This window comes from Alosa alosa, chromosome 10 (genome assembly GCF_017589495.1).
Source record: "Alosa alosa isolate M-15738 ecotype Scorff River chromosome 10, AALO_Geno_1.1, whole genome shotgun sequence".
In the NCBI taxonomy this organism is placed as follows: Eukaryota; Metazoa; Chordata; class Actinopteri; order Clupeiformes; family Clupeidae; genus Alosa; species Alosa alosa.
This window is the reverse complement of record NC_063198.1, coordinates 16,989,934-17,016,759: the sequence shown is the minus strand read 5'-3', so window position 1 is coordinate 17,016,759 and position 26,826 is coordinate 16,989,934. Positions and strand designations below refer to the sequence as shown.

The following is a 26,826-nucleotide window of genomic DNA, read 5'->3' as shown; positions in this document are numbered from 1 at the left end:
AACAAAAAATAGCAAAATCATGTATCCTTGTCACTCGTCAAGAAATGATTATATTCCAAATGCAAAATTGTTCTTGTGGACAACAACAACCAATGAGTTTAAGGTTCTGATCAAATCGAATTTCTGTGTTTGACTTTGCAGTTCATTCAACATCTAAGTAATCTCAAGCAGATTAAAGTCAAATCAGAGGATACTGCTGAATTTGAACTTGATATGGACCTGAAGGACCCCAACAGTCAGGTTTTCATCTACAAGGTTAGTGGGGGCTTTCTTGTCAGAAATATTGTGTTACATACTACCGTTTCAGTAAAACTGTTTAATTTCCTTTAAGAAGACGACCTTAATGGGTTTTTGAGGTCACTGAGTTTTGCATTTGTTTCATGACTACTAGGATGGAGTTATGGTTGCTTTCAGTAAAGACATGGAAGGGGATATGAAGCATTGTCTGAAACAAGTTGGAAAGAAATTTGTTTTCACTGTCAAAAACCTGAAACCAGAGGATGCTGGACTTTATCAACTGGACGTTGAGGGTGTTAACATCTTCTCTACTGATTTCAAGCGTAAGTATTGTACAACAACAATTTGGTTGGTTACTGCATGATATCAGAATGAGAATAATCATCTGATTGCAATGAAACTTAATGATGTTTTACCACATCACACCTGATTACTGAAAATCTATACTCCTTTCCCAACATCAGTTCCTCCTGTCGAGTTTGTTGTCAAAATCCAGGAAGTTAAGGCAGAGGAGAGGCAAGATGCTCAATTTGAATGTGTCCTCAGCCTGCCAATGCCTGAGATTACATGGACTCTGAAGAACAATCCTATAGAGAACAGCGAGAAGTATGAGATAATTGTGTCTGAAGACAAGCTTATCCATAAGCTTCTCATCAAAGATTGTATGCCTGTTGATGGTGGAATCTATGCGGCTATAGCAGGCCTCAAATCTTGCAGTGCTTGGCTGATAGTTGAGGGTAAGAACCCTGTAAATATATTTATTTCACATCAAAACAAGCAATGCATTTCCCTTATCCAATTACATTTTGTACTAATTTCTCATTAATCTTTCAAAATTGTCAATTTAGCTGACAAATCATCGAAGGGTAAGAAAAAGGAGAGAAAAGCAGGTGTGGCTGGTGGAGGCCAAGACCTGGCCAAGATTGCAGCCGAGCAGGCGGAAAAAATGAAAAAAGATATGGAGGCAGCCATGGAGGCAGCAAAGAAAGCCAAAGCAGACAGGGAAGCAGCTGACGCTGCAGCCCTGGAGGGTGCAGATGCTGCATCAAAGCAGAGAGCAGAGGACAGGGCAGCAGCGGCTGAAAAGGCGGCAAAGGAGGCGGCTGAGAAAGCAGCCAGAGAAGCGGCTGAGAAAGCAGCCAGAGAAGCAGCTGAGAAGGCTGCGAGGGAGGCCGAGGAGGCAGCCAAGAGAGCAGCAGCATTAAATGATGCCGACGCTGCCGCCAAGGCGGCTGCAGAGGCAGCCCTGGCTGCGGCCAATAGGCCAGGGGCCACCAAAGAAGAGATAGAGGCGGCGGAAGCTGCTGCAAGGGCGGCCGCAGAGGCTGCTGCAAAGGCGAAGGCTGATTCTGACGCAGCAGCAGCGGCAGCAGCGGCAGCGGCGGCGGCAGCAGCAGCAGCAGCAGCGGCAGAAGGGGCAGAAGGGGCAGAAGAAGGGGCAGAGGGAGCAGAAAAAAGGAAACGCGTCCGAGATGGACCACTTGTTCCAGATACCATCATAGGTAGGGTGTGCTCAGTAAAAGCTTCTTTTGAATGTCTTACAGAATCTTTTTTATATCTCTTCCTTAAATCTCTGACTGACAATGAGTGGCTGTTGGACCAGATACTGGAAGAACAGTATAAGGTCATTCCTTGTCAAATAAGATAAGGTTGTTGCTGCACCATCTCAGATTTATTTCAAACCTTGTCTATATCAGGAATGAGTCCCTAAACCAAGGCCTATGAAATATTTCTGTTCAAATCATATGTCTTCATATTATTTTCAGCCCTTGAAATTACTTCAGTTTTACAGCCTGAAAATCACATTGTCTGGTAAGCAATGTTTGGGCATTAATATAATGAAAAGTATTATTCATAGGCAGCCCAAACTTAAGTAAGGTAGAAGACAAACATGCTCTCAGCATGACTAAACCATTAAAAGTTTGTACGGCATTCTCATTGATTTTCTACAAGGCCCTAGATTTCGGTATCAATAATCATTTTATTTTTTTTACATACATAGGCCTACTATATTTTATTAATGTTGTACCAATATTTGAGCTCTCCACATATCATGGGGCTTGAAGATTTCAAGGATTTTCGGTCATTTTCATAGGATTAAAGTGGTATGTGGGGCAGTTAGTAGGCACTTGAAAATCTTTGTGAAAGTAGCTCAGTGTATGAGACTTTATTGTACAAAGTGCAATTGTATCATTGTTTTGCCTCAGGGCCAAGAATGAAAGCCTATAGGTATACAATGTAGCCAAGCAAGTGTATTTATATATTAATGAAACATGGTACATGATTGTCACTTACTATAAACCGAGCTCTTACTATATTGGCAATTACTATAAACCAAGCTATTCCCACCTTGGTTTTTGTGTTCCTAGCTACCCCACATACCATTTAGACCTATAACATTACCAAAAAATGCAATCACACCTTGTTTTATCCTTAACATCTTCTGTGCATTTGTTGCAGACACCTCAAATATTGGCTTAACATTACCAGTAATAAAGTATTGTATTTGTAGACAAAATAATGATAGGTGCCATGTCGACATTTCACAGGTCTTAGTTTTGGGACCTAAATATTTGGTAGACAAACTTTGAGCAAAATCTGAGATGGATCTGAGATGGATTTGCCAGCAGTTTACCCAGATTATCTTAATAACATCTGGACCAACAGCCACTGCGTTCCAAGTACGCAAATATAGTTGACTTGGGCCCATTTACCTAGTATCTGCTAAAACATACTAAATTATTAGAGGCTTTTAATTGCACAAAATGCACATTAGCATTGTGTTTACAACAACTGATATTGATTAAAAAAAAAAATATTTAGCACAATAATTACTACAGCAAACCAAGGTGGTGTTTGCTGTGCTATGGCAATATGTGAATTTCTTAGAAAATATATGAAACAAAACTTTTTAAAATGATGATTTTACATGTAATTTAACATACTTTTTTATATTAAGACTGCATATGTTATATGATTTTACACTTTTTAATGTGCATTGATTTTACGGGAGAAACTGTTTTGCTGCCCATCATGTCTGTCAGTCTATGTGCAATGTTACCTGCATAAGTAAGTGTTATCCTGTATTGCACCACAGTTTTGTTTTTCTATTTGTGGTTATTATTGCTATTGTAATGCGGAGTCCATTCCAGGATGCTTACTTGATGATTATAAAACATAAATGCAACTCATCATGGTGAATTAAATAGGACACAAAACACATCAATAAAATGACACATCAATAACTTGGTTATGGTTTAACCAAAACAGTCACACTTCACATTATTCAAACACTACTAGAAACAATACATGCACAGCTTTGTTTAACACATAATATCTGTTTTACATTCATAATCAACAATAGGACAGTCACAAAGCGACATGGCAAATAGTCAAAATGGTGCAGGAGGCAAAGCCAAGGGTCGCTCTCGCACCAAGCAAGGCCCACTGGTCCCAGACACGGTTGTGGGTAAGACAGTCTGCATGTGCAGGCCGAGGATGCATGTAGAAATTCAAAGCCAGGTGGTAACATTTTTAATGCGACTATGTGTGATAACCTAGAATTGTGTTGTGTACATTTTGTTAAGTGTGAATGTAGTATCACACTTAATTAATATAGATATAACGATATATAGTTATTAATTAACAGAGGCAAACTAATAAATAAAATTTAGAAGTTCATCAGACAGGGTTCCCACTCTAAGTGAAATTCCGTGAACCGATTTTTCTGAAACTGAATTTCATTGACCTACTATATAGTGAAGGGTGCAATATACCGACCAAAGATTTCAGAACAGTTCTGTAGCGTTCAAGAGTCTTTTTTAGGGTGGGAGATAAATAAATGGACATTGAATAAACAAAGTTATGCGAACCACAAATACCACATCTGTTAAAGCTAATAACCAGATATACACCAATTCTGAGTGGAAATATTTGTATTAATGTATTTTGACAAGTAAATTTTAAACTGCTATTAAAATTCCCTGATATTCCATGACTTTGCCCCCAAAATGATAAAATTCCCTGACTTTCCATGGCCCGGTTTCCCAATAACGATCGACGACGACGCTTACGAGGGTTTTCTACAATTCATCTCAAGATTGTTCGTTTGTTTTTTTCCGAACATGCTCGTAGCATGAACATGTGTGCACTGCTTTTAAGATGATCTTAAGGGGAGCTGTCTGAGTTAATAGTTCTGAAATATCCTCTAATTTGGTGACGTCAGGTGACTGCACGTCACAGCTACTTAAACTTTGCATCTAGCCTAGGCTACATTAGGCTAATTCACTTCAATACGAAAATAGAAAAACTTTGGCATCTACATGTAAATATCCCCAGCTGGCTATATACCACACAGAGACATAAATAACATTAATTATTTAAGATTAGATTGTTTCACCGGTTTCATATTTGTTGCATGATGTATGGACATACTGTAGGCTTAGGCTATTTGTTCTTTGCTACTTGTGAGTGCACCACTGTCACTGAAGAAGACGTTTGAAGATGAGAAAGAGGTCGAGTATAGCGAGGAAATGTGTAGTCTTAATACCATAAAGGCTTGGATTTTGACACAGCACAGGCTAAACTACATGTTACTTACTCTGCTTGTACTTTATAGGCCTTATTAAGAGAGCCTACAATTAGACAAAGAGAATTAGAGATTACAATTAGAGAATTGCAAACTATTCTGGCAATGTCTCATTTCATAACTTAATTGCATTTTTGTCCATTTTAATCACATTATTATGAACATGAAATGAATGCTAATTTGCACACAAAAATCTGATTCATTACAAGTAAATGCACGTAAGTAATCCAACGTAAGTTGGATAATTACAGTCTTAGTTGTAATTTCCCTGTATGTCCTGTGGGTGACCTTAGTGAGACGTACCTGTTAAGACGCTCTTAGCCTCTGGATCGCTTGTAGACCCACGAGTGTTTTCACAACATTCTTAAGCAATGATGGTTTCGGAAACAGTCCACAAATCTTAAAACATTTGTAAGAGGAACTTTACAACCTTCTTAGGCTTATGATGCTTTCAGGAAACCGGGCCTATGTCTGGAATAGACACAATTCCATGATATTCCAGAATTTTCATGACGTGGGAATCCTGTTAGATACTGGTGTTTTTTTTTTTAGTTTACAACACAGTTAATGTACAAATAATAAGACATACACTATCGGTCAAAAATTTGGGGTCACTTAGAAATTTCTATTCCACTCCATTATAGACAGAATACCAGCTGAGATCAGTTGCATTGTTTTTTAATCAGGGCAACAGTTTTCAGATTACATTATGTTCCTACATAATTGCAAAAGGGTTCTCAACTGTTGTAGAAAGAAATGGCTAATCTTTAACGCAATATCTACATTGCCCATTATCAGCAACCATTGATCCAATGTTCCAAAGGCACATTCTGTTTACTAATCTGATATAATTTTAAAAGGCTAACTGAGAAAACATTGGAGAACCCAAGTTTTCACCACAAGTATATTCAAGCTGGTAGTGTTTCTCATGCCAGTCACATAATTCTCAACTCAATTCAACCACACTAACTATAAATACAGATATCACTTTGCCCGAGTTAATATTATAGACTTTGGGTACCTAATATAATACAGAATAATTTAGACTAGTATGTAGATACTGCTGACTGCATTTCCTTTAGAAAGAAATAATATTATCAAAGTAGTTGTAAACTACTTTGCGTTTGCCTGCCATACAGTATGTAGAATTATATTTATAACCACTCACTAATTCTACAATTGAATATGTCATACATCAGCTTGCTTATCAAATTGCTTTTTGTCCGCAATTTCTCCTGTGTGTGCATCTGTGTGTTCATACTTGTTCACATAAGGTTTTTTAAAGTGACTGTCAATCAATTTCTAAATGGCTGGATTTTGATTTTCTATCCTGTCCACTTTTCCTCGACCTCAATGGAAAACATCAAGAATTCATAAAGACGAATTCATAAAGACAACCGCGATGTTAAGAGAATACAACTTTACAGACACTAGGTTACCTAATATGGGAAGGCTAGTGTTATTGACAAGTGTAAGATTGATCGTTTTGTGTTATCAGGTGCAAGGAATTGTGGGACATCATTATCTCTTCTCCTTTTGTAAAGGTTACTTCAATGTACCCTATGCTAAAGGAGTTTCAAAAAGAAGCATAGACTGTCGTAGTCATCCGGAAGCTAGTTTTTAGCATTAGCATTAATGCTTCTTGGTTCGTAAGACAAAATCTCCATGGGAAAATGAATGGAGTTTTTGGTAATACAGTTCAAATAAGGTCTGAGCGAAGCAAAGGCCGTCGAAAACCTTGGCGTTCAGTTTGACGAGTTAAAATGTATTTATTATTAGGTATTAGGTATTTTGCGAAAAATATTAAGATTTTGCTAAAAATGCTACAGCAAAAATGGACTACAGCGCGCTGCTTGCCTGGTGTAACCAGCAGGACGGTTGAGAGGTATCCATGGTTACAGATGACTCTTCACTCACTCCCCTCGACTTCTCACATAACTTTACATTACAGTCATAGTAGATTACACATTCAACCGATTGTGCCTGCCAAACCCTTCTGTAATCGATATGTTAACTTTATTTAACAGCGTGATTATTATGAAAAGTTATTATCCTTGCTCACTAAAGCTAACTGTGGTTAGCTACTGCTTGCCTTGTGACGCACAGCCAGGAGACTGCGCGGAGACAGTCTGTAGTTTAATGTTTTTCGCTGGTACTGTAGCAGAGGCAAAGCAACAGTCATATTTTAGCGATATAGCAGATCTAAAGTCCTCAGAGACAACATGAAGACTAATTTTCTTAAAAGGGGATTCGCGAGCAGTTAGTTAACTATTGGGGGGCCATTCATTTGCGCATAGGGATTTTTTCTTACAAACCAGAACATGCAAAAATGCTAATCGAACACATACAAAATGACGGTAGTGTCTACCACACTCTATTGAAGTACCTTTTATAAGCCTTTATCACTGAAATTTTCCTGGTCATTTCACTCCATTAGTAACCTGCCCAAGCAAATAATAATAATAATAATAATAATAATAAATCCAAATGCAGCCATTATCTTGACAATTGCTTTGAGAAGCCAAGTTATCTGTCATTGTTGCTCTGTTACTGTCACAATTACTGCAATTTGTTGTTACGGAATCCATTGTTGCAGCTATTTTTGCTACTGCTGTTACTGTTGTCTTTGTTCTTGTGTCCACCCCTAAATGTCATTCATGTTCTATGTCGCTTTCTGAAACAACTCCTCGCGATACCACGTTTGTGGTAACAACGGATGTGGTGCTCACCTAAATGCTGAAGGTGGGAACCCTGGGCATCATGGGAACCCTGGGCATCATGGGAACCCTGGGAATCATGGGAACCCTGGCAACCCTGGGAATCATGGCAACCCTGATGGCGAATCGGCTGTTGCAGGTGCAGGGTCAGTAGCAGGCAGCGATGCAGCCGGTGATGAAGCCGGCAGGCGCTCTGGCCGTGTCAAGCAAGGCCCGCTGCTAGAGGAGACCGTCATTGGTAAGGGACGGCCAAGGGTTCGACCGACGGTTGCATGGAGCAAAATCAAAGTCATTTGGAACTAAATGACTTTGCGACTGGTTTGGAATTCTATAAGATTAGAAAAGGTGTGACCTTTCCAAATGGAAGTAGATTTAAACGATTCTTTACTATTACCTGGCTTGTTTCATTACAAAGAATGCAGTGCAAATAATTACAATTTAAGGAGACACGAACACCTTCAAATATCCTAGGGTAGTGAGTAGGACACAAGAGATTATTTTCCAACACTGCCCTATTTCCACCCCCTTGTGCCTTGTCAACCAGGAAGATAAATTGAGGTAGAGGTCTGTGTGGGACAGATTTTTCAGTACCACGTCTGCCCGCTCCCGCAATATTCTGTCCTGCTTCTGCATAATGTCTAATTTCCGCCTGCATCTGTAACATGTCTCGCTCCCACCCACTAAATTTTGCTTTCTGTTTCATGAAAGGAGCACTTGACACACACAACTGGTTTTAAGTTTCTTGGTTCTGAATGTAGGCTACCTTTCTTTATAAAGTCAATAACAACTGAAGTAGCCTAGTGGTGCCCTCTTCCTATATCACGCTTTCAATTTTGACAACGGATCGGAGCATCAGGAAAGAATTTAACACACACAAAAATTAATATCCGTTAGGCTGCTTAATCCCTGTTTTTTTAATGCTACCTAACAGAACATCCAGCTCAACTATAGGCTATTTGTGTAGCCTACAATAGTTTAATCATTTCCATATTTTATTTTATGCACATATTTAGTTTGCGGGAGTGCAGTGAATCATCCGTTTCTCCTGCACCCACAAACACACCTCTCTCATCAAACCTGCATCTGTAAAGAGCTTTCAAACTTTGTCCCGCACTGCACTCTTTTGCATCAATTAGCTAGCTATTGATGTCTGTCATTACCACAGCAACCAATGCAAATTGGTTGGTAATGTGTGGTAACACTCAAATCCAATTCAATCACTTGTAAATAACAGTGTGGACTGACGTCGAAAAAAGCTGATTTCAGAAACAATTTTGTATATGGAGCATATGCAATTGACCTGTCGCTAAGCCCCGCCCCCCCATTGTTACCATGTGAAACTCGGACAAACAAACCAATGGCAGCTGACAGTATATTAAAGCAGGCTTTGAGGATGTTTTGGTCGATAAAGGATTTAATTTCTTCCAGAATCAATCAAAAGGGACTTAATTATGTTATGGAGGGGTGTATTGAAAACTTTAAAATAGGCTACATACGGGGACAGCTTAAAGTGGAGGCGGGTAGCCTATAGATCACCGTGTAAAAACCACTGACGTTAATGCTAGCTAGTGGAAGACTGATACTGAGATATGTACAACATTTGATGTAGTGAGAATATAGTAGTTGGTTAATGAGCATTTTCATCTTGGGATTTTACAGGGAACCTGGTTATTGTGCTCACGTTGTTGGCTTAGTAGCCTACGTAGACTGGCTATCAGTATTACACGACCCTCCATGTACAACGTTTAACCATGGTTATCCGTCAGGTTTTTGAGGACATAAAATCCATAAATAACCATTAATTTGTAATTTGCCTCCTCCCTGTTGTTTCCTATGGAGTTGTTCGAGCTGATGTCCGAGTCAGTTGAGGCTGGACTGTCATTGGCTCATCCGCGTTCTAAGGGTGGCGTTTAGCGACAGGTCAATAGAACGCAATAGAACTCTATTGTACAATGGAATACAATAGATAGGTCGGAATGGTAAATGCAATGGAAATAAGATTTTTTTTTATACATCTTAAAATGTATAACTATTTATTTGTATCTATCAATTTTTAACCAAGGGGGCGGAACTAGGGAGTGCTGGTTCCATTCTGCAGAAGCAATTTCACAGAAGTTTATAGTATAGGGCTTATTCGCAAACACCGCCGCAGCCATATTGTTGATATGACATTCCAGTTCTACAGTAATAGGCTATTCTATGCGAGAATCGCCTGTAGTGTGTAGATTTGAGCTGAGCAGAGCGGCCTAATGGCTTTATTTCGTCAATATCAAGAGTAGATAAACTTAATTGTTGTGGACCCATATCTAATACACTCAATAGCATTAAGTAAAGATCCGTCATTATTGTCAGTTGTAACTTACCCTGATATTTATAACTGTACATACATCGGCACACGTCGCAGCTGAAGACAAGGCGTTCAAGTCGCTTGAGTCAAGGTCGGCGAACTTATATTTGTTCCAGCAACGACATCGTCTAACATTGCCATGATCGCAGAGAATAAAGCTGCATCTCATTGGACTGCAATTGTATCTTGCATTTGCCTGTTGACAAGTCTGATGGGGCTAATGTTATGAAAGTAAAAAAATATGGGATATTTTAAATCTTAAAACAGGAAGGAAATTATTAAAACAGGAAGACAGCTGGAAAAAAGTTGGCAGGCAGGTAGGATAGTGGGTGCCTCTGCTGTTAGAATGGCCTGTGTTGCTGTTGTTAGAATGGCCTGTAGCCTATTGCACAAAATAGGCCTACCATCACGTTAAAATTTGTACAAATAAGCTAAATAAATAGCCTACAATTGACCGCTGCAAATAGACCCACCTATGCATTTTCTATATCAACAAAATGGCCGCTGTGAACGTTATTAACTGGTCATTACGTAGATTGAATATGCCTAATAGGTCATAGTATACCTCATAGCTCTAAATTGTAAGTACTTGTAACTGCATACATGGCCAGATACCAACGGCATTCTAGTTTTCATTAAAGTACTTAGGCATAGACCTATACATTCTGTGATGTAAAGAAGTGCTCAGTTATTTTAAAATGATAAGTCTCATATTCATGGTAATCAATGCCAGGAACCTTCATGTAGCAAGAATTACTGTGTGCTCAGTATTTTGTCTTTCCACGCAGTGTTGCTAATGAGTTTATGTTGTGTATGTTCTGTCTACCACTGTGCTTGCCAGTGTGTGTGTGTGTGTGTGTGTGTGTGTGTGTGTTTTATTCTAACAAAAAAGGAAATCCATTTGATTCAAACCTACACCTGGAAGACATTAGAAATATACAGAAGACACAAAGACCTCTTGTCTATAATTGTCCACGTTCCCATATGAAGACTAAAAAAAGAAGAATGAAGACTAGGAAACAAAGAAGAAAAAAGAAAATTACAGATACATGCAGGAGTGGTGGAGGGGCGGGAGCATTACCGCATGACAATCGCCTGGGCTTTCCAATTCCCGGACCTGTCATTACAATATCAGTCAACTTCGAAAAGAATTTCTAAATGTATATCAACGTGTGGGATCTACCCTGCATGGCAAGATGTGCATGGTTAACCAGCCATGCATTGAAAGAAGAACAATAACAAACCATTATAATGTCTGAAATTATGCAAACAAGAGTCAGAAGCAGTTAACAAGACAATAATTGTCAAAAAGTGAGAAGCAAAGAGACAAAAAAGAAAAATGCATTCTATGAAGACAGAAGAGAGAAACAGAAGAATAGTTCTTCCGATGATCTGCCATTTTCATTAAGAAAGACAGATGGAAGACATCAGAAAAAATATTTTGGTACTTGCCAATGTCTGAAGATGTTTGTTTGAGATGAAATTGTTTTGATTCAGTATGAAAATCACCACACTTAACATCTGAACATGTATTTTACTGTGCATACATGAAGTAAAATACATGAAAAGGCATTCATGTTTTCTTTTAAAGTTTGTTTAGATATTAGATAGACATGTCTGGGGTAAGTATTATAGAACAGAGTGAACATATATGTTACACACATATATGTCATTCATCTGTAGTGAAAAATGCAGATAGAAGAGAGTGCAAACTCAATGGCCACATTTTCTTTCACTTACTATGCTATTTGAATAAAAATATTGCAGACCCCGGGGTTCACTTTTCTGCTGGACTTGAGGATTGCAAAGTCATTGTTGGGGAGCCAGCAGAGTTGGTTTGCAAGCTGAGCAGTGAAGAAGCGAAGGGAACATGGTACCACGATGGTGAAGAGGTAAGAATGGGAGATGCATGACATACATACATGGTTAGCACTCTGGACTTGTAACTGGAGGGTTGCCGGTTCGAGCCCCGACCAGTGGGCCCACGGCTGAAGTGCCCTTGAGCAAGGCACCTAACCCCTCACTGCTCCCCGAGCGCCGCTGTGGTTGCAGGCAGCTCACTGCGCCGGGATTAGTGTGTGCTTCACCTCACTGTGTGCTGTGTTTCACTAATTCACGGATTGGGTTAAATGCAGAGACCAAATTTCCCTCACGGGATCAAAAGAGTATATATACTTATACTTATACTTATACAGAAGATGAGTTACACCAAGAGGGAGTAGGGTAAGAATGTAGAGCATTGCACCAAACAGAAAAAAAACGGTGTCCTGTTCCTCACGCCTTGAATATAAAGGAATATCCCCTGTTAACATTATGTTTTTTGACATGTATTCACATCCTGACAATGAACTGTTTAAAACACTGAGGTCAGGCATACGTTCCCACAGGGATAAAACAGAAAGACGGAGGAGGAGTTTCTTTTCTTCAAGCCATCCGCATCCTTATACACATACAGTATACAACTCTTTAAACTACATTACATGGACTTGCCATACTGCACTTACACACACTGCACTTTTACCCCCAATGTATTAAATTCTTCTAAATCTTTTTCTTTATCCATAAATAGACACTTATGCACATGAAAGTTAAACAGCTACTGTAAATGCCCTTTCAATACATTTACAACAGTATCTCTATGTATGTGACAAAATATATTTCCCACAGTGCCTGATATTTAACAGTACACATCATTTACTGTAAGTCACGTGAAAAGCTTGGAGCATTTCATTAAATCACACTTGTATCATTATGTAGATCGCAGAACCTTGTGAGGGGATAACAATCTCCAAGGATGGTGCTTTCCATAAGATGAGGATCGACAAAGTCACTGCCGAATTTGCTGGGAAATATAAATTTGAGGCAGATGGACGCAAAACAGAAGCCATAATTGCTGTTGAAGGTTAGTTAAAACACTATTTTGTTATTTATTTTAGACATTAGCTAGGTTCTTAAGAGTAACACCCAATGTTCTCTTTAAGAGTATTGCAAATGTCTTGCACCACTTCACATTTCCCTGTGAAATGTTGAAGACATTTTGACCTACCGTCACTTTAACAGAATACTTGTATGCTCTGTTTGTTTTCTGACTCACTTTCTGTCTCCAAATGCTGAATAACATAACAAAATTCTCATTACTAAATTACTTTTGCAATTCCTGAATAGATCCTCCAAGATTTGATGCAAAGGAGTTGGAAACATTTTCAGTTCCACTAGTTATAAAAACTGGTCATCGAGCTCAGTTCAAAGTTGCATATATCGGACAAGAACCTGCAAAAGTCCAGTGGTACCATGACGGTGAAGAACTAGTCCCTGATACCAACCTCAAGATTATGACTGATGAGGGATACAGCTGTGTAATGTTCAACTCCAAGATGACACGCAAGGACACAGGAGAGATCAAAATCAAAATAAAGAATGAGTTTGGAACTGTTGAAGCTTACACACAGCTCATTGTTCTTGGTGAGTTCTACCGGAGAACAGCATGTGATAATATTACTGACTAGAACTACATACAAAATAAAACTTGGGAGCTAGAAGATACCTGACATTCAGTTTCTCTTGTTTCCCCCCAGACAAGCCCACTCCCCCCCTTGGCCCTCTAGAAATCATTGAGGCCTCCTCCAATTGTATTGAAATTAAGTGGAGACCTCCAAAGGATGATGGTGGATCCCCCATAACTAATTACATTCTACAGCGCAATCAGATAGGACGCAACACTTGGAAAAAGCTTGGACAGATCCCAGGAGAGGCTTACTACAAGGACAGTGATGTAGACCATGGCAGAAGGTACTCTTATCGCATACAGGCTGTGACAGCAGAAGGTATCAGTGATCGGATGGAAACAGAAGATGTCCAGGCTGGGACAAAAGGTAATTTCAAATTTTCAGGCAATGGTCAACATAGAGATTTCCATAAAACGGGAAATGTTACAGTATACACTTATAAATGTTTAGTCACAAATCTTTAGAAAGACTAGTCTTAGTTTATGATCAACCACTCTATTTTGACTTAATCAAAGGAAGGGTTGTTCTATATGTCCACACATTTGACCTTAAAAAGAAATGCAGTGTTCACCAATTCAGTTTGGGGTGTATTCTACATTTTAGTGACCTTACATCTTTTCTGAACTTGTAAATTTAAGCATTACATTTAGGCCACGTCCGCACGAAACCGACGGGTATATTTTTTCTTACCGCTTTCACACCTTTAATGACACCGGTAAATGAAAAAACTCCCATCCAAACTGACAAAGCGTTGTGGTGCTCAGGCCAGTCGATGACGTTGTGACAGTGCAGAGGCTTCACATTAATGCACGAAGAAGAGAAGAATAGCCCTTCAAAAGCAGTCGAGGGAAATAAGCAGTCTACATAAATTTCAGTTTACCATTCAACTGTAAAACTAATAAAATTTATTTCCAGGGTATGTGACTGCTATATACAGTATATTGCCAAAAGTATTGGGTCACCTGCCTTGACTCACATATGAACTTAAGTGACATCGCATTCTTCATCCATAGGGTTTAATATGACGTCGGTCCACCCTTTGCAGCTATAGCAGCTTCAACTCTTCTGGGAAGGCTTTCCACAAGGTTTAGGAGTGTGTTTATGGGAATTTTTGACTATTCTTCCAGAAGTGCATTTGTGAGGTCACACACTGATGTTGGACGAGAAGGCCTGACTCTCAATCACCGCTCTAATTCATCCCAAAGGTGTTCTACAGGGTTGAGGTCAGGACTGTGTGAAGGCCAGTCAAGTCCATCCACACCAAACTCTGTCTTACTTGGAATAAGAATGGGGTGTCATTTTTATATGGGAGTCAAGGCAGGTGACCCAATACTATAGTGTATGTGAATATGCTTTAAAGCAGGGGTTCCCAACCTTTTTCTTTACACGGACTGGACAACAGTTGTCATATTTTTGATGGACCGGTAGCAGGGACATTGATAGTATTTTGTGAAAGGTGGTGCTGATCATATTAGGGGGGGTTCGGGGTGTCTCCCCCTGGAAATTTTCAAAATTCTGGCTGTTAAATACACCCTTTTAACGCAGCTTGGAAGGGGCATAAAAACTTTAACAGAGCAAGCAGGGCCCGTTTTCTGTCTGACTTACAGTGACATGAACATTGGCTACCTGCATGATAAGGTTATCACTTCACTGCTGCTTGACACTACCCTGCATGGAGACATATTTCATGTTAGCCGCCCACAGCCCACATTATGCGCTTACGAGTGAAATAAATGTATTTTAAATCTGTCATCGACATCGCCATAGGCTATTTGCTACGCTATAAGCTACTGTTAGGCCTACAACAAGTCGCGATTTATTAGGCTATCCAATCCCTATGCTGTTTTCATGAACATTGCAGGAATCCACTAGCCTGGCGGGCCATCCTATATCACCTAAATTCGTGGCTCAGTGGAGCAGCAATCCACTCGCCAAGGAGGGTCATAGTTTGAAGATCATAGACCATAGATTATAGACAGAGAAAGCCTATGCAGTTGCCTCGTATAGCACGTTTTTTTTTTCCGCGGACCGGTTAGGCCCAGCCCACGGCCCGGCACCGGTCTATGGACCAGGGGTTGGAGACCCCCGCTTTAAAGGAACCGTATGTAAGAAATGTATTTTAATTAATCATAAAACGGCCCTGATATGTCACTAGACATTAAGAAATCAAGTTCACTTCAAATATTTATATCACTGACAACAGTAGTCCGGCCACGATATTGTCATTTAAAAAGTGAAGTTGCAGCCCTCAACTGAGGTCATGTTGAGTTTTTGGCCTGATGTGCCACCCTCTACCTATTTACTAATCATGAAGTCAGTAGTGTTTCGGCATCCGGGTTGGCAACCTCGAGTCAGGGGGGAGTGGGAGGGGGAGGGGATACACCGCTCTACAGTAATTTGAAAGTGATTGCAGTACCAGTTTTGGCCACAATCTTACATATGGTTCCTTTAAGTTTTGCATTAGGTCTGGTATAGAGCAAGCTAGTTTTTAACTAATTTAAGCCAAAGTCCTTTTAGGCAAGTCCCTCCACTCGGCAGCCATATTGCAATGCATTTTGGGCACTTATCGGGCATCTATTTTGGGCACTTATCGGGCATCTATTTATTTTATTTTGAACTGTGCATGCGCAAGGCTTCATGACACCAGCATCGCTCTAGCTGCGAGATCACAACGCATGATTAGCACGATGTATCCACAACATACCATATGATTGGCGCAATGTATTCAAATGTCAACTTTTGGCAGCGGAAGAGGTGGAATATGTGTAGACGACTGCCATGTTTGCGTTACAAACTAATCCCATACATTTCTATGGGAGATTCTTTGAATGCTGTGTCTCCTCATTAGAAAGTCTCTGGTTTAGCTTAGGTGTGCTTCTAACTTTTTGAGTTTTTTTGCCGGACATTGCACATCATCTACCTAGGAGGGCACTGCTACCACATACAGTACTTTGGCCCATCATCAAATGCTTGACCATTTTTGAACGCTGAGACCCAGTAGAATTCTCAGAAACAGTCAGTATGATTGTGTGATGTACTGGCAACGAGTTACAGAGGCTTGAATTAGTGCTGGGAGGTATACCGGTTCACACCGTATACCGGTGTATAATTTCGTTATGATATGAATTTTTAACATACCGCCATAACGGTGTATTTGATTAGACAACATTTGGAACGCTGCGGCGCGCAGGACTTTTTTCACACGCACGCATGGTGTGACTGCGAAGCATGGTGAGGGTAAACACAAAACAGAAAAACTTTGAAAACTCTTTGCTTGTAATTCTTAGCTTTTGTATGTGCTGGATTTATGAATGTATATTTGGTGCAAAACTCCTAAGCACTTATGGCAATAGATTTTGTACCTATAGCTAAAAGTCACAAATGTGTGTTTGCGAACTATTTGTTTCTCAGCAAATGCCACGATGAACGGTAACAAATAGGCTAGGCTATGTAGGCTAAAGTCATATCGTGGGGAGTTTATTATTTCGTTTTGGCAATTAGCCCTGTAATAAGTGGGATAATGTATAGAACGCCGGTCATTATTGGGAAAATAAGTCCCTTCAGGGCGGAACAAGACCCCTCCGCTCAGGTCGCAGAGTAATAGAATCTCTATCTGGAGAGCTAGGGGGCGGGCACGCGACAGACAATCCTTTTTGTCACAGTGAAATGAACTGCAAAATGTAAAAAATTACCCTTGATAGAACTTCACCTTATTCATTTTCACATGGCCACCACTTAAGAATTACACATAGCCTTTAAATAAATTTCTTTGCAGCATACCCTGGAGCCCCATCTGTTCCTAAAGTGGAAAGTGTGTTTAAGGACTGCATTAATCTGACCTGGACCCCTCCCTCCAACACTGGTGGAACCAACATCCTAGGCTACATTTTGGAGAAGAGAAAGAAAGGAAGCAATCTTTGGGGTCAGGTTAACAAATCAGATGAATTGATCAAAGGTTAGTTTAAAGTAGAGATCTTAATGACACTTGTCTCTTATATTTATGTATGTGATAAACTTCTGTGGAGAAGCTGACTGAGGTTGTTTTGGTATATTAGTATTTATTTTTGTGGATGATATGTGTCCACAGGCAAGAAATATGGAGTGAAAGATGTCATTGAAGGCATGGAGTATGAATTCCGCATCTGTGCTATAAATATCTCCGGAGCTGGAGAATTCAGTACCCCATCTGAATTTGTGTTTGCTAGAGATCCCAAAAGTAAGTTGAAAGTTATATTCATTTTCATAAACCACACCATATTTCAAATGGCATTATTGGCCAATTTTTTTTCCCATTCTTAATAATGAGTAACAGGCCCATTTAACTGTTTGTGTTCTGGGTTCATAAAAACCTGGCATCTGACATCAGTTAAATATGATTCTCAAATATGTCTTACATCGTTGATATGCCATGCCAATGCAATATCAATGCATTTAGCACTGGCATGCAACTTCACGAGCGAACTTAAATTATCCACCATGTACTTCCAGGTTTTTGTCATTGTATGACAATGATAAATAATTCAAACTGATAAATGAAATTAGATACCAGAACATTTTTAAAATGTCGTGCCATAACCAAAATGTACAAAATTATTATCATGTTTTCAACAGAGCCACCTGGAAAGGTTATTGACCTAAAGGTAACAGATTCGACCTACACTACCTTGTCCCTGTCTTGGACTAAACCAAAGGAAGAGAAAGGGGTGCAAGATGAGGCTAAAGGATACTTTGTGGAGATTCGGCCAGCAGAGAACACTGAGTGGGACCGCTGCAATGCCAACCATATCATAATGTGCTCATACACAGTGAAGGGCATGAAGTCTATGGGCATGTATTGGGTGAGAGTCATAGCTGAAAATGATGGTGGACCGGGAGAGCCCCAAGAACTAGATAATTACATTCTTGCAATGCCTCCACCAGGTAAAATCATGCGCATCAACATTTTTTTACAATTACGTTTAGGGAAAACCTTGTTTTTCCACACCACAATGATTATCCCAGTAACATTGGGTAAACTGTGTTTCCATTCTTAGTCCGACCCAGATTCACAGATCAGAAAATTAAAAGCATCATGGTGGTCCAAGCAGGGAACTCTGCCCGTTTCAATATCAACTTTGAGGTGAGATTTCCACACCATGTTCAATTGAAACAATGTTTACAATGTATGCAGTTTTCTTTTTAACAACGTATGCATGTTTGGTTTTTAACATTTAGGCTTCGCCATGGCCAGATGTGACCTGGTTAAAAGACGGTGTCCCTGTATCCAAGCGCATCACCATTAGCAATGCTCCTGGCGCATCCCAAATATTGATCCCTTCTTCTGAGCGCTCTGACACAGGAATATACACCATTGTGGTTAAAAACATTGTTGGCCAGGAGACCTTCAGCATTGAGATCAGAGTCACAGGTGTGATGGTTTCATAGTAATGATGATTAAGCCCTGTAATAGCCTAACCTATGTGTGGTGCTACCAACTGCATGACACTAGGCCTAGATATTTTCTTAGTGTCTCTGGTAGCCTATGTTATTTCACACAATGTTTCAGTAATTTGAAAAAAAATTGATGATATGCCGGTCAAATATCCTATTATGGCTTCTTAATTAGTCAAGTTGAGCAAAACTGGACAAAGGCTATGTAGCTTAAAGCATGACAAAATCAGGCAGTATAGAATGCAACATGTTCATTAGCCTAACTTAAACATGCTTAACTAGTGTCAATTTAAAGATCTCTATGCTGTTTTCTAGTGATGTAGTACTCGAGTCCGGTCTCGGACTCGAGTCTGGTCTCGAGACCGATTTCTGCTTTCTCGGACTCGACTCGGACTTGTTCCTTCAAAGACTCGGTCTTGACTCGGTCTCGGACCACAGTGGGAGGAGAAGGACTCGTAATTTCAGACCGAGTCCTCGACCAACACATTTTTTTATGTTCATATAAAAAAAAAATCAAAATGAAATTTCACGACGGCCACGTCTTTGCCCCTTGTTGGCCTTGGTGCCCCCTTCTTTCAATATTCTGCTTTGCGTCCGTTTAATAGCGATTTTTATTTAGCCTATAGCCTGTTAAAATAATCTTAGCATCACAGCGCAAACTAATTCAGTCTTACACAGTGGAGAAAATGACAGCGCATGGCAAGACAGAAAGTGCGTCCAAATTCACCCATTCTTCTCAGTTGAAATACTCGCAATCGCTAAGCCTACTCATCACACAGGCACATGTATCACATCACATGAAAGAACTTTTTCTCAGCTTTTAAACAATGTTAGCCGCTAATTGCTGTGGTGAACGGTTCGCGAGAAAAGTAAATAATATAATTACATTTAATCATAACGTCTACATAAGGTGCTACACCCATCTCCCTACGCATTCATCTCGGTGGAATACTTCACAAACCCTTCGTTCAGCACATGACAAACCATATATCAGAATAAACAGCAGACCTTACCGAACACAAAGGTGTAAAGCAGTCCCCTGTACAGTAAGCCGTTCCAGAGTATTCCGTTAAATTAAAATGTAATCTGCAGCAAGGTCTACATTCATGTCTCCAACTTTGGTCTTTAGGTTTCAAAATGTGTTTAAATCGTTCTTCATGATTTCATAACAGGCCAAATACAAAATAAATGTTACAAATATTGCCTAGATATAGGTAAATATTAAAATCAGAGGATGTACAGCTGAGTAAGAGTTTGTGAAAGGAGTCGTAATGATCAAAAAATGCTAAGCATGCATCTAGGTTGCATCAGTTTCTTAAAGCTGAGCTGTGCTTAAATTGTTCAATACATGATTGCATAACAGGCCAAATATATAAATATTAAATATAGCCTAGACATCTAAATAATAGATGATCAGATGGTTTACAGTTCTATGTAATATGTCATGTTTCATGTTTTTGTCATGTTTCATACAGTGATTCAGGTCTACTGCTGTGAATAGGCTAAATACAACTTTGATTATTTTTATAGCCTACTACTGTATAGTTAACTTTGGCCTTGGTGCCCTGACATGTGGCCTTTGTGCCCCCCACTAAATATGCCCAACTGAAGGCCAAGTGGCCTTGCCCCTAAAATGGTGAAATTCCAAGCCTGGGCCTAACTGTATACTTATTAATTGGGGTGATATTAAATCATATGAAAACTGACATGTTTTTATGGTCTTGGTCTCGACTCCTAAAGGACTCGGACTTGCTTCCTCAAAGACTCGGTCTTGACTCGGACTCGGCATAGGCGGTCTCGTCCCCATCACTACTGTTTTCATGGTTGTTTTAAATAGGCTACGTTTTTTGTTGCTGCCACGTTATCTCCAGTGGTTCAACAGTTCCACTTGCGCAGATGCGCACAAACATTGAATGAGCGCTCACACCACTACCCCCTAATGCGATGCCTCTTTATTTGATAACACTAAATTAAGAAATATTTCCTATTCTGGAAAATGTTTAGTTGCTTTTTCTTTTGGTCCGCAGATTGCAGATTATTACATTCTGTTTTTATTCACATTTTACACAACGTCCCAACTTTTTCTGTTTTGGGGTTGTATAAGGGGTCTGGGGAACACTGTGTGGGCAGGTGATTTTCCAAGCCTATGGACTTTTGAATAGTATTCAGGTAAAGGTTAATAGGAATGATAAATACTGTTATTAACCGTTTATCTAAAACTCCGGAACAAGTGAAATTAGTTTTGTTCTTGTTTCTGGTTACGTTTATCCAAAAATTGTGTTCGTATCCGTTTTTTTTTAGCTTTTCATTCTTTGAATGGTTTCTAATCCCTGCTTATAAACCCAGTGTAGTTTCTTCAATATAAACTTAATTCATTTCAACAACACTATCCCTGATTATCATGTCTGACCTCAACAATATAGAATGCCTTTGTATGTGGTTTATTTGCATATAAATGATTCCGCGGATTTTGCAACAACGGCAACCTACACAGCGGGTAGTCTATGCAGTGGCTCAAAACGACGTAAAAAATGATGTGCACTAAACTGACACTTTGAATAGCCCAGGCTACTTTGGATTGCCTTTAGACTTTGAATAAACAAATGACAATTCTGACTGCAAGGTCCCAAATTGAAACGCGAAAATGGTCCCGAATTTAAGTTTTAGAATGGCACACAAAGCATGACCAGCTACAGACAACGAGTGGCAGACAGAGCGTGATGTCACTTATAGGCTACCAGAGACCGAGAGAGTCACATCGTTGCAAATTTCAGATGATGCATCATTCCACAAACTGGTTTGTCTTCTCTATCATCAAGTTATTCAATAGGCTAAACATATAGCCTTAACTCAAAACAGCTGTTAGGCTTATGTGATTTTGATCTGTAAAAAATGTCACATGCAACTATGCTTAAATTCTGCACATTGAACATTTATTATAATTAATATATTAATAATTAATATAATAATATTTAGTATTCATTACTGAATGATTAGCTGGAATGATGTTTTTTCCTATCATCCTATTTTTTAAAGCAGGCCTATCTATGGACATGTAATTGGGCTACTGGTTTTGTTTGAACGGGCACTGCACTAGTTCTACTGATATATCATGTTTTTATGATACAATTATTATTATTTGTATTTTATTTTTTCTATCAAAAGAGTCAATCTGTTTGGCCTCATTACAGATGAGCCCAAACCTCCTGGTCCGGTGGAAATTGATGAAAACGTGCCAGGGACAGTGACTATATCCTGGACCGCGTCGCCAGATGAGAAGCGTGATGACCGGCTCCACTACATGGTGACCAAGCGGGACTCCAGCAAGAGAACATGGCACACTGTGGGAGATCATATCTTCAACAATAAGTTCACTGCTTGTAATATCATGCCTGGGCGTGAGTACAGTTTCAGAGTCTACGCAAAAAATGACATGGGACTCTCTGCACCATCAGAGTCACAAAAGTGGCTTATCAGTGCCAAGAAAGGTTTGTGTCCTACTGTTTATAATTATGGCAAACTGTTTATCTGTGTCTGTCTGTCCACTGGAGTTACTGGGGGGTGGTACTTAGGACCTTTTTTTTCTGAATTGTGCAATAAGTTGAATTCCGCACAAACTAATGAAGTCAATACAAAGGGTGAGGTGCTGGCATCCCTACAAGGGAGCAGGGGGTCATGTATTTGAGTCCAGCCTGCAGTCATTTTCCAGTCCCTCCCCAGCTTTCTCTTGCTTCCTGTCTTATTTTAATTCAGGGGGGAAAACGCCCCCAAAATAGCCTGACAAATGTCATACTCAAAATTCTAGTCAGAATTTGAGTCTAATATTGCTCCATTGGGGCGTGTTTCAACCAATACAGGGGAGGGAAATGCCTCTGCACTCAATTGGATAGACCTAACTAATCAGAGCAACGAAAAAAGCTTATGTGAGCTGAGGAAGAACACCCGAACCATCTTTCTTCTCCACAAATGCCTTAACCTTGTTTTCTAAAGTTATTGTGCTGTCAATATCTTGTACAACACCTAATAGGGAAATCTAAGACAACCAAATATGTAGCAGGGTAGGCTATTACGAAAAACAGATATTTCCCCTCCTTCGTTTTATAAAAAATAATTCAGTTCACACAGATGATACAAACATGCAATATACAGCAGGGGAAGGGTGTCGCAAACCCCTCAAGCAAACAGGTAGCCAACCACAGATTTAAATAAAGGAGGGAACAACATATCACAATGCAAACACGCTGTTTTCCCTTGATGAAAGTGAAACTGGAGTTTTCCCACATATCCACATTGGCTGAAGTTTTCAGAAATAATAGTTTTTAGTGATAAAAACTCCATTTTCGTGTAAATGAAAGGCCAAACCGCATGGAAATAATATGGGATCTTAGAAGCCATCTGTGTAGCTTCTATCCACAGTGTTTTTGTTGCAAACAAAATCAACCTAAGCGTGCTCAAGTAACGTGATAAGACGAGGCACTGTTGCTCATCTGTCCATCATTGAAAAAGCCCGCCCTAACAATTAGATTGGTCCAAACAGCTCTGTTTCGAGCATAGTTGCTCCACAACGGAGCAATGCCAGACCGAACTTCCTGACCTCAAATTTTGTGGGCGGGGCTAAGTTCAGCTGGCACCCAGGCCCCTAAAATATACTTAAGAAGAATTCTCTTCATGAGTAGTTCAATTAGCTTCTCGGGTCAATTAAGTTTAGCCTAATGACAGCAACATGAATTCCTGTACCTTCATCATCAGTTTAAGTCATTTCCTGAGTCACTTAAAAATACTGTACCTTTGAAAAATATTTTATCATCTATAGGCTGCATGACATGTGTAAATGTTTGAATAAAATGTACTGTCTTTTCTCATGTTTTTCATGTAACTTCAGAAAAGTTTACACTGGACATGCCTGAGTCTAAGACATGCAACCTGGAGAGGCCTCCCAAGTTCCTGGTTCCTCTGAAGATGCACACTGCTCCCCAGGGCTACGAATGCTACATGAGTTGTGCTATAAGGGGGGATCCAAGGCCCCATGTCACCTGGTACCGCAACAACATCAGCCTCAATACAAACACCAACTACTACATATCTAACACTTGTGGTGTCTGCTCCATGCTCATCTTAAGAGTTGGTCCCAAGGACACAGGAGAGTACAAGGTTGTTGCAGAGAACCCCCTGGGGAGGGCAGAGTGCACTACTAAACTTACTGTCCGAGGTAAGAATATAATTTGTGATTGTTGACACATTAATGAGAACTTCGATCTGACAACCGAAACAATGATGCCAGAAGCTGAATAAATATGTACATATCCGAGTAAGTTAGTAAACAAGCAAGTGATAAATTCATAAGACACAAACAAAATTACTGTTAACTAACCTCAGGTTAAGGAACTGGCAAAAGGCATGGCTTCTTCTGACAAATTTGTCTTTGTTTGCTTTCCAGATTAAAGCAAGACTGCATCAATGGCCTGGATGCTTCATTCACAACAATGTTTGTGATTTTTGTGCTTTTGAGATATTTCTTGGACTCAGTGAAACTTATTTTGTGATTTGGTGAATTGTTATTTTTATGTAGAAGTATTTTTGTGTATCTTTTTGTGAAGATATAATGTGTTTATCACATGTAATGTGATGTTACTCGACATTCTAGGTGTTGCATACACCTACACATCACTCAATTAATTTGATTTTGGGGGATGAACAGGAATAGGAGTTGGAATGAACTGTACCATGCATCATGCTTTGCCCTAGACAGAATGTGCTCATAGACAACTCTGGACAAATAATTCTAGACACTACTATGCAATATCTGAACCAGCAGTAGATAAGTGACCATAAATATGCATGTGACGAAATATATGTCTTGCATTGCCAGCTGAATAATTCTGCTTCTTAATTATAGTAACTAAGACACTATACTCTACACCTTGTTGAAATGACTATTGTGGAAATGTAGAAGGACACAACATCTGTGTTTAAGTACATGAAAACATGTACTTGATCAATAAACAATGTATGTCAATATTGAATTTAATCAAAATGTCACCAATGTGTATTTCCATTTTAGATAATAATGCATCAACTAAACAGAATAAGTAAATGTCCCAACACATGATCTATTTGCTCTCCCTCAGGCAGTTACCAGGCACCTGTGGTAGATGACATTGTTATAGTGCAGGAGTTACTGCAGAGTGGCATGTGTGGATGTCAAGTACATCCTGACTAGATAACAAGGATCACACATGCTCTGCCCACTCACGCAGCAGGGTTTAATGCATGCCTCAGAAACAATGTAATACTTCAAAGTTAAACACTTGAAATAAGACTACATTTTAAGATCCTTGTAGTGTATTCCAACACTAACCACACTGATAGTAGAATAAGTGGGCCAAGGAAACATTGCTGCAATAGCTGCATATAAACTGCACAAAGAAAAGTCAACACTATCTTGACATTGCACTGAAGAACATAGACAGAACTGGACTCGTAGCTGGGTTCACCTGTGACTGAGAATACAGAATAAATCATTCCCTCCATGTGACCATAGCATATGAGGACTCTACAAGTCAACCAGCTCAGGGAATCAGTGTGTGATTTATTTCTTCATGTACACAATAATGAGAAACAGTGTAGAAGTTAGGCAAACTCTAATTACTGCATGGATGGTAAATGCCTGGTTTCCTAAGAGCTTCCGTAATGAGGACAAGACCATCCTTCAATATCATAACCATACATCACACTCAAGATTTCATGGCAATCTGGGGCTTTCCCTCCCTTATACCAGTTTAACTGGAGAAAACACAACACCAACACAAAGTAATTTGCAGAGGCAGAACAATCAAAGTCACTAGTATGAATCTGGATGATGAATCATTTTCTTTTTTACCTATCTAATGCGAAAAAAGCCCTTGCCCAAGGCACATCCGGCTTTTTTTGGAATCTTGACAAATATACTGTGTGGTCTCTGACCCCCTGCCGTAGCACCAGATCATATGATGTGTGGGACTAGTGACTAGGTCAAACATGGCCGCCTGACTGATTTACAAGTACATAGTGTGCCCTGAATCCATTCCAAACCCATGTATACTAAACCTTCCCTTATTTGGTCCAATTCCACTGTGTTGTATAATAATCTCCTTGCAGAGTATAAGTCTTCCCCAGTTGGCTCTGCATTCCTTTAACACTCACACTGCTTGCAGTCCTTCTCTGATGGTACATGAGAATACTCTGGGTTATAAACAAGGGTGCAAACGACACCAGTTGATCATTCCAAGGCTTAAGTTTCCCACAAATGTTTTTTGAAAACACATAGCCCTATGGATGTCCTATAGCCATACATGACCTAGAATAGAAAAAAAAGTCTTGACAACAAAAAAGGGATATTCTCTAAACATGCCTGTGTGTTTGTTACAATTTATATTTTGAGTCTGATACTCAATTAAGGAACTGATATTCAATACATCGAACAGTGATTATTTAAGAAGACTATTTCTGTAGCTCTGTCTTATGACACTTTAGAATAATTGACAATATGTACAAAGACAGGACATTATACAACTTCTAATGGTGCTTCAAATGTATCAGGTAAATTATTGGGTAAGTTATGGGTAATTATGGGTATGGGTAAATTATTCATTAATTTACCTGATGGAAAATTAACTAATGATTCCAATGTCAGTGTTAGCAAATATTCCAATGGAGGGAGACAACACCTGATATGCCATTATATTTAAATAAAAAAATTACAAATTTTAAAAATTAAGTTCATACAGCTCAAAATTAAAATGTAAACACTACAACTCAATTTCCAAAATAACCAAAAAGGACACATCATACTGTACCTATGACAAAATGTGTCCATTTTGATTATTTCATAAATTTGCCATTCCAATTGACTGAAGAAAACGTCAACAGTAAATCAATTAGGTGAAGAGCCATAAGTACTGCATCTACCTCTTTCCAAGAAGGTGCATTTAAAAAAAAAATGCATTACAGTTTTATCAGTAA

At 39.4% G+C, this 26,826-nt stretch overlaps 1 protein-coding gene across 5 annotated transcripts in view; it reads left to right on the top strand.

Moving 5' to 3' along the window:
• Window positions 1-24,853, top strand: part of LOC125302695 (immunoglobulin-like and fibronectin type III domain-containing protein 1) — a 38,674-nt gene extending 13,821 nt beyond the window's left edge. For 2 of the 5 annotated variants that reach the window (XM_048256030.1, XM_048256029.1), the window contains 18 exons: window positions 142-255; window positions 392-560; window positions 702-974; window positions 1,086-1,739; window positions 3,602-3,706; window positions 7,568-7,780; window positions 11,657-11,781; window positions 12,647-12,791; window positions 13,055-13,351; window positions 13,465-13,761; window positions 17,171-17,350; window positions 17,483-17,611; window positions 18,007-18,315; window positions 18,429-18,514; window positions 18,610-18,802; window positions 22,017-22,313; window positions 23,708-24,034; window positions 24,263-24,853. In XM_048256030.1, coding sequence (XP_048111987.1) covers window positions 142-255; window positions 392-560; window positions 702-974; window positions 1,086-1,739; window positions 3,602-3,706; window positions 7,568-7,780; window positions 11,657-11,781; window positions 12,647-12,791; window positions 13,055-13,351; window positions 13,465-13,761; window positions 17,171-17,350; window positions 17,483-17,611; window positions 18,007-18,315; window positions 18,429-18,514; window positions 18,610-18,802; window positions 22,017-22,313; window positions 23,708-24,034; window positions 24,263-24,267 — 3,918 coding nt within the window. In that variant the 3' untranslated portion in view covers window positions 24,268-24,853. The remainder of the gene's footprint in view (window positions 1-141; window positions 256-391; window positions 561-701; window positions 975-1,085; window positions 1,740-3,601; window positions 3,707-7,567; window positions 7,781-11,656; window positions 11,782-12,646; window positions 12,792-13,054; window positions 13,352-13,464; window positions 13,762-17,170; window positions 17,351-17,482; window positions 17,612-18,006; window positions 18,316-18,428; window positions 18,515-18,609; window positions 18,803-22,016; window positions 22,314-23,707; window positions 24,035-24,262) is intronic. The other 3 variants (XM_048256031.1, XM_048256032.1, XM_048256033.1) reach the window with 3 other exon arrangements.
• The last annotated feature ends 1,973 nt before the right edge of the window (window positions 24,854-26,826 follow it).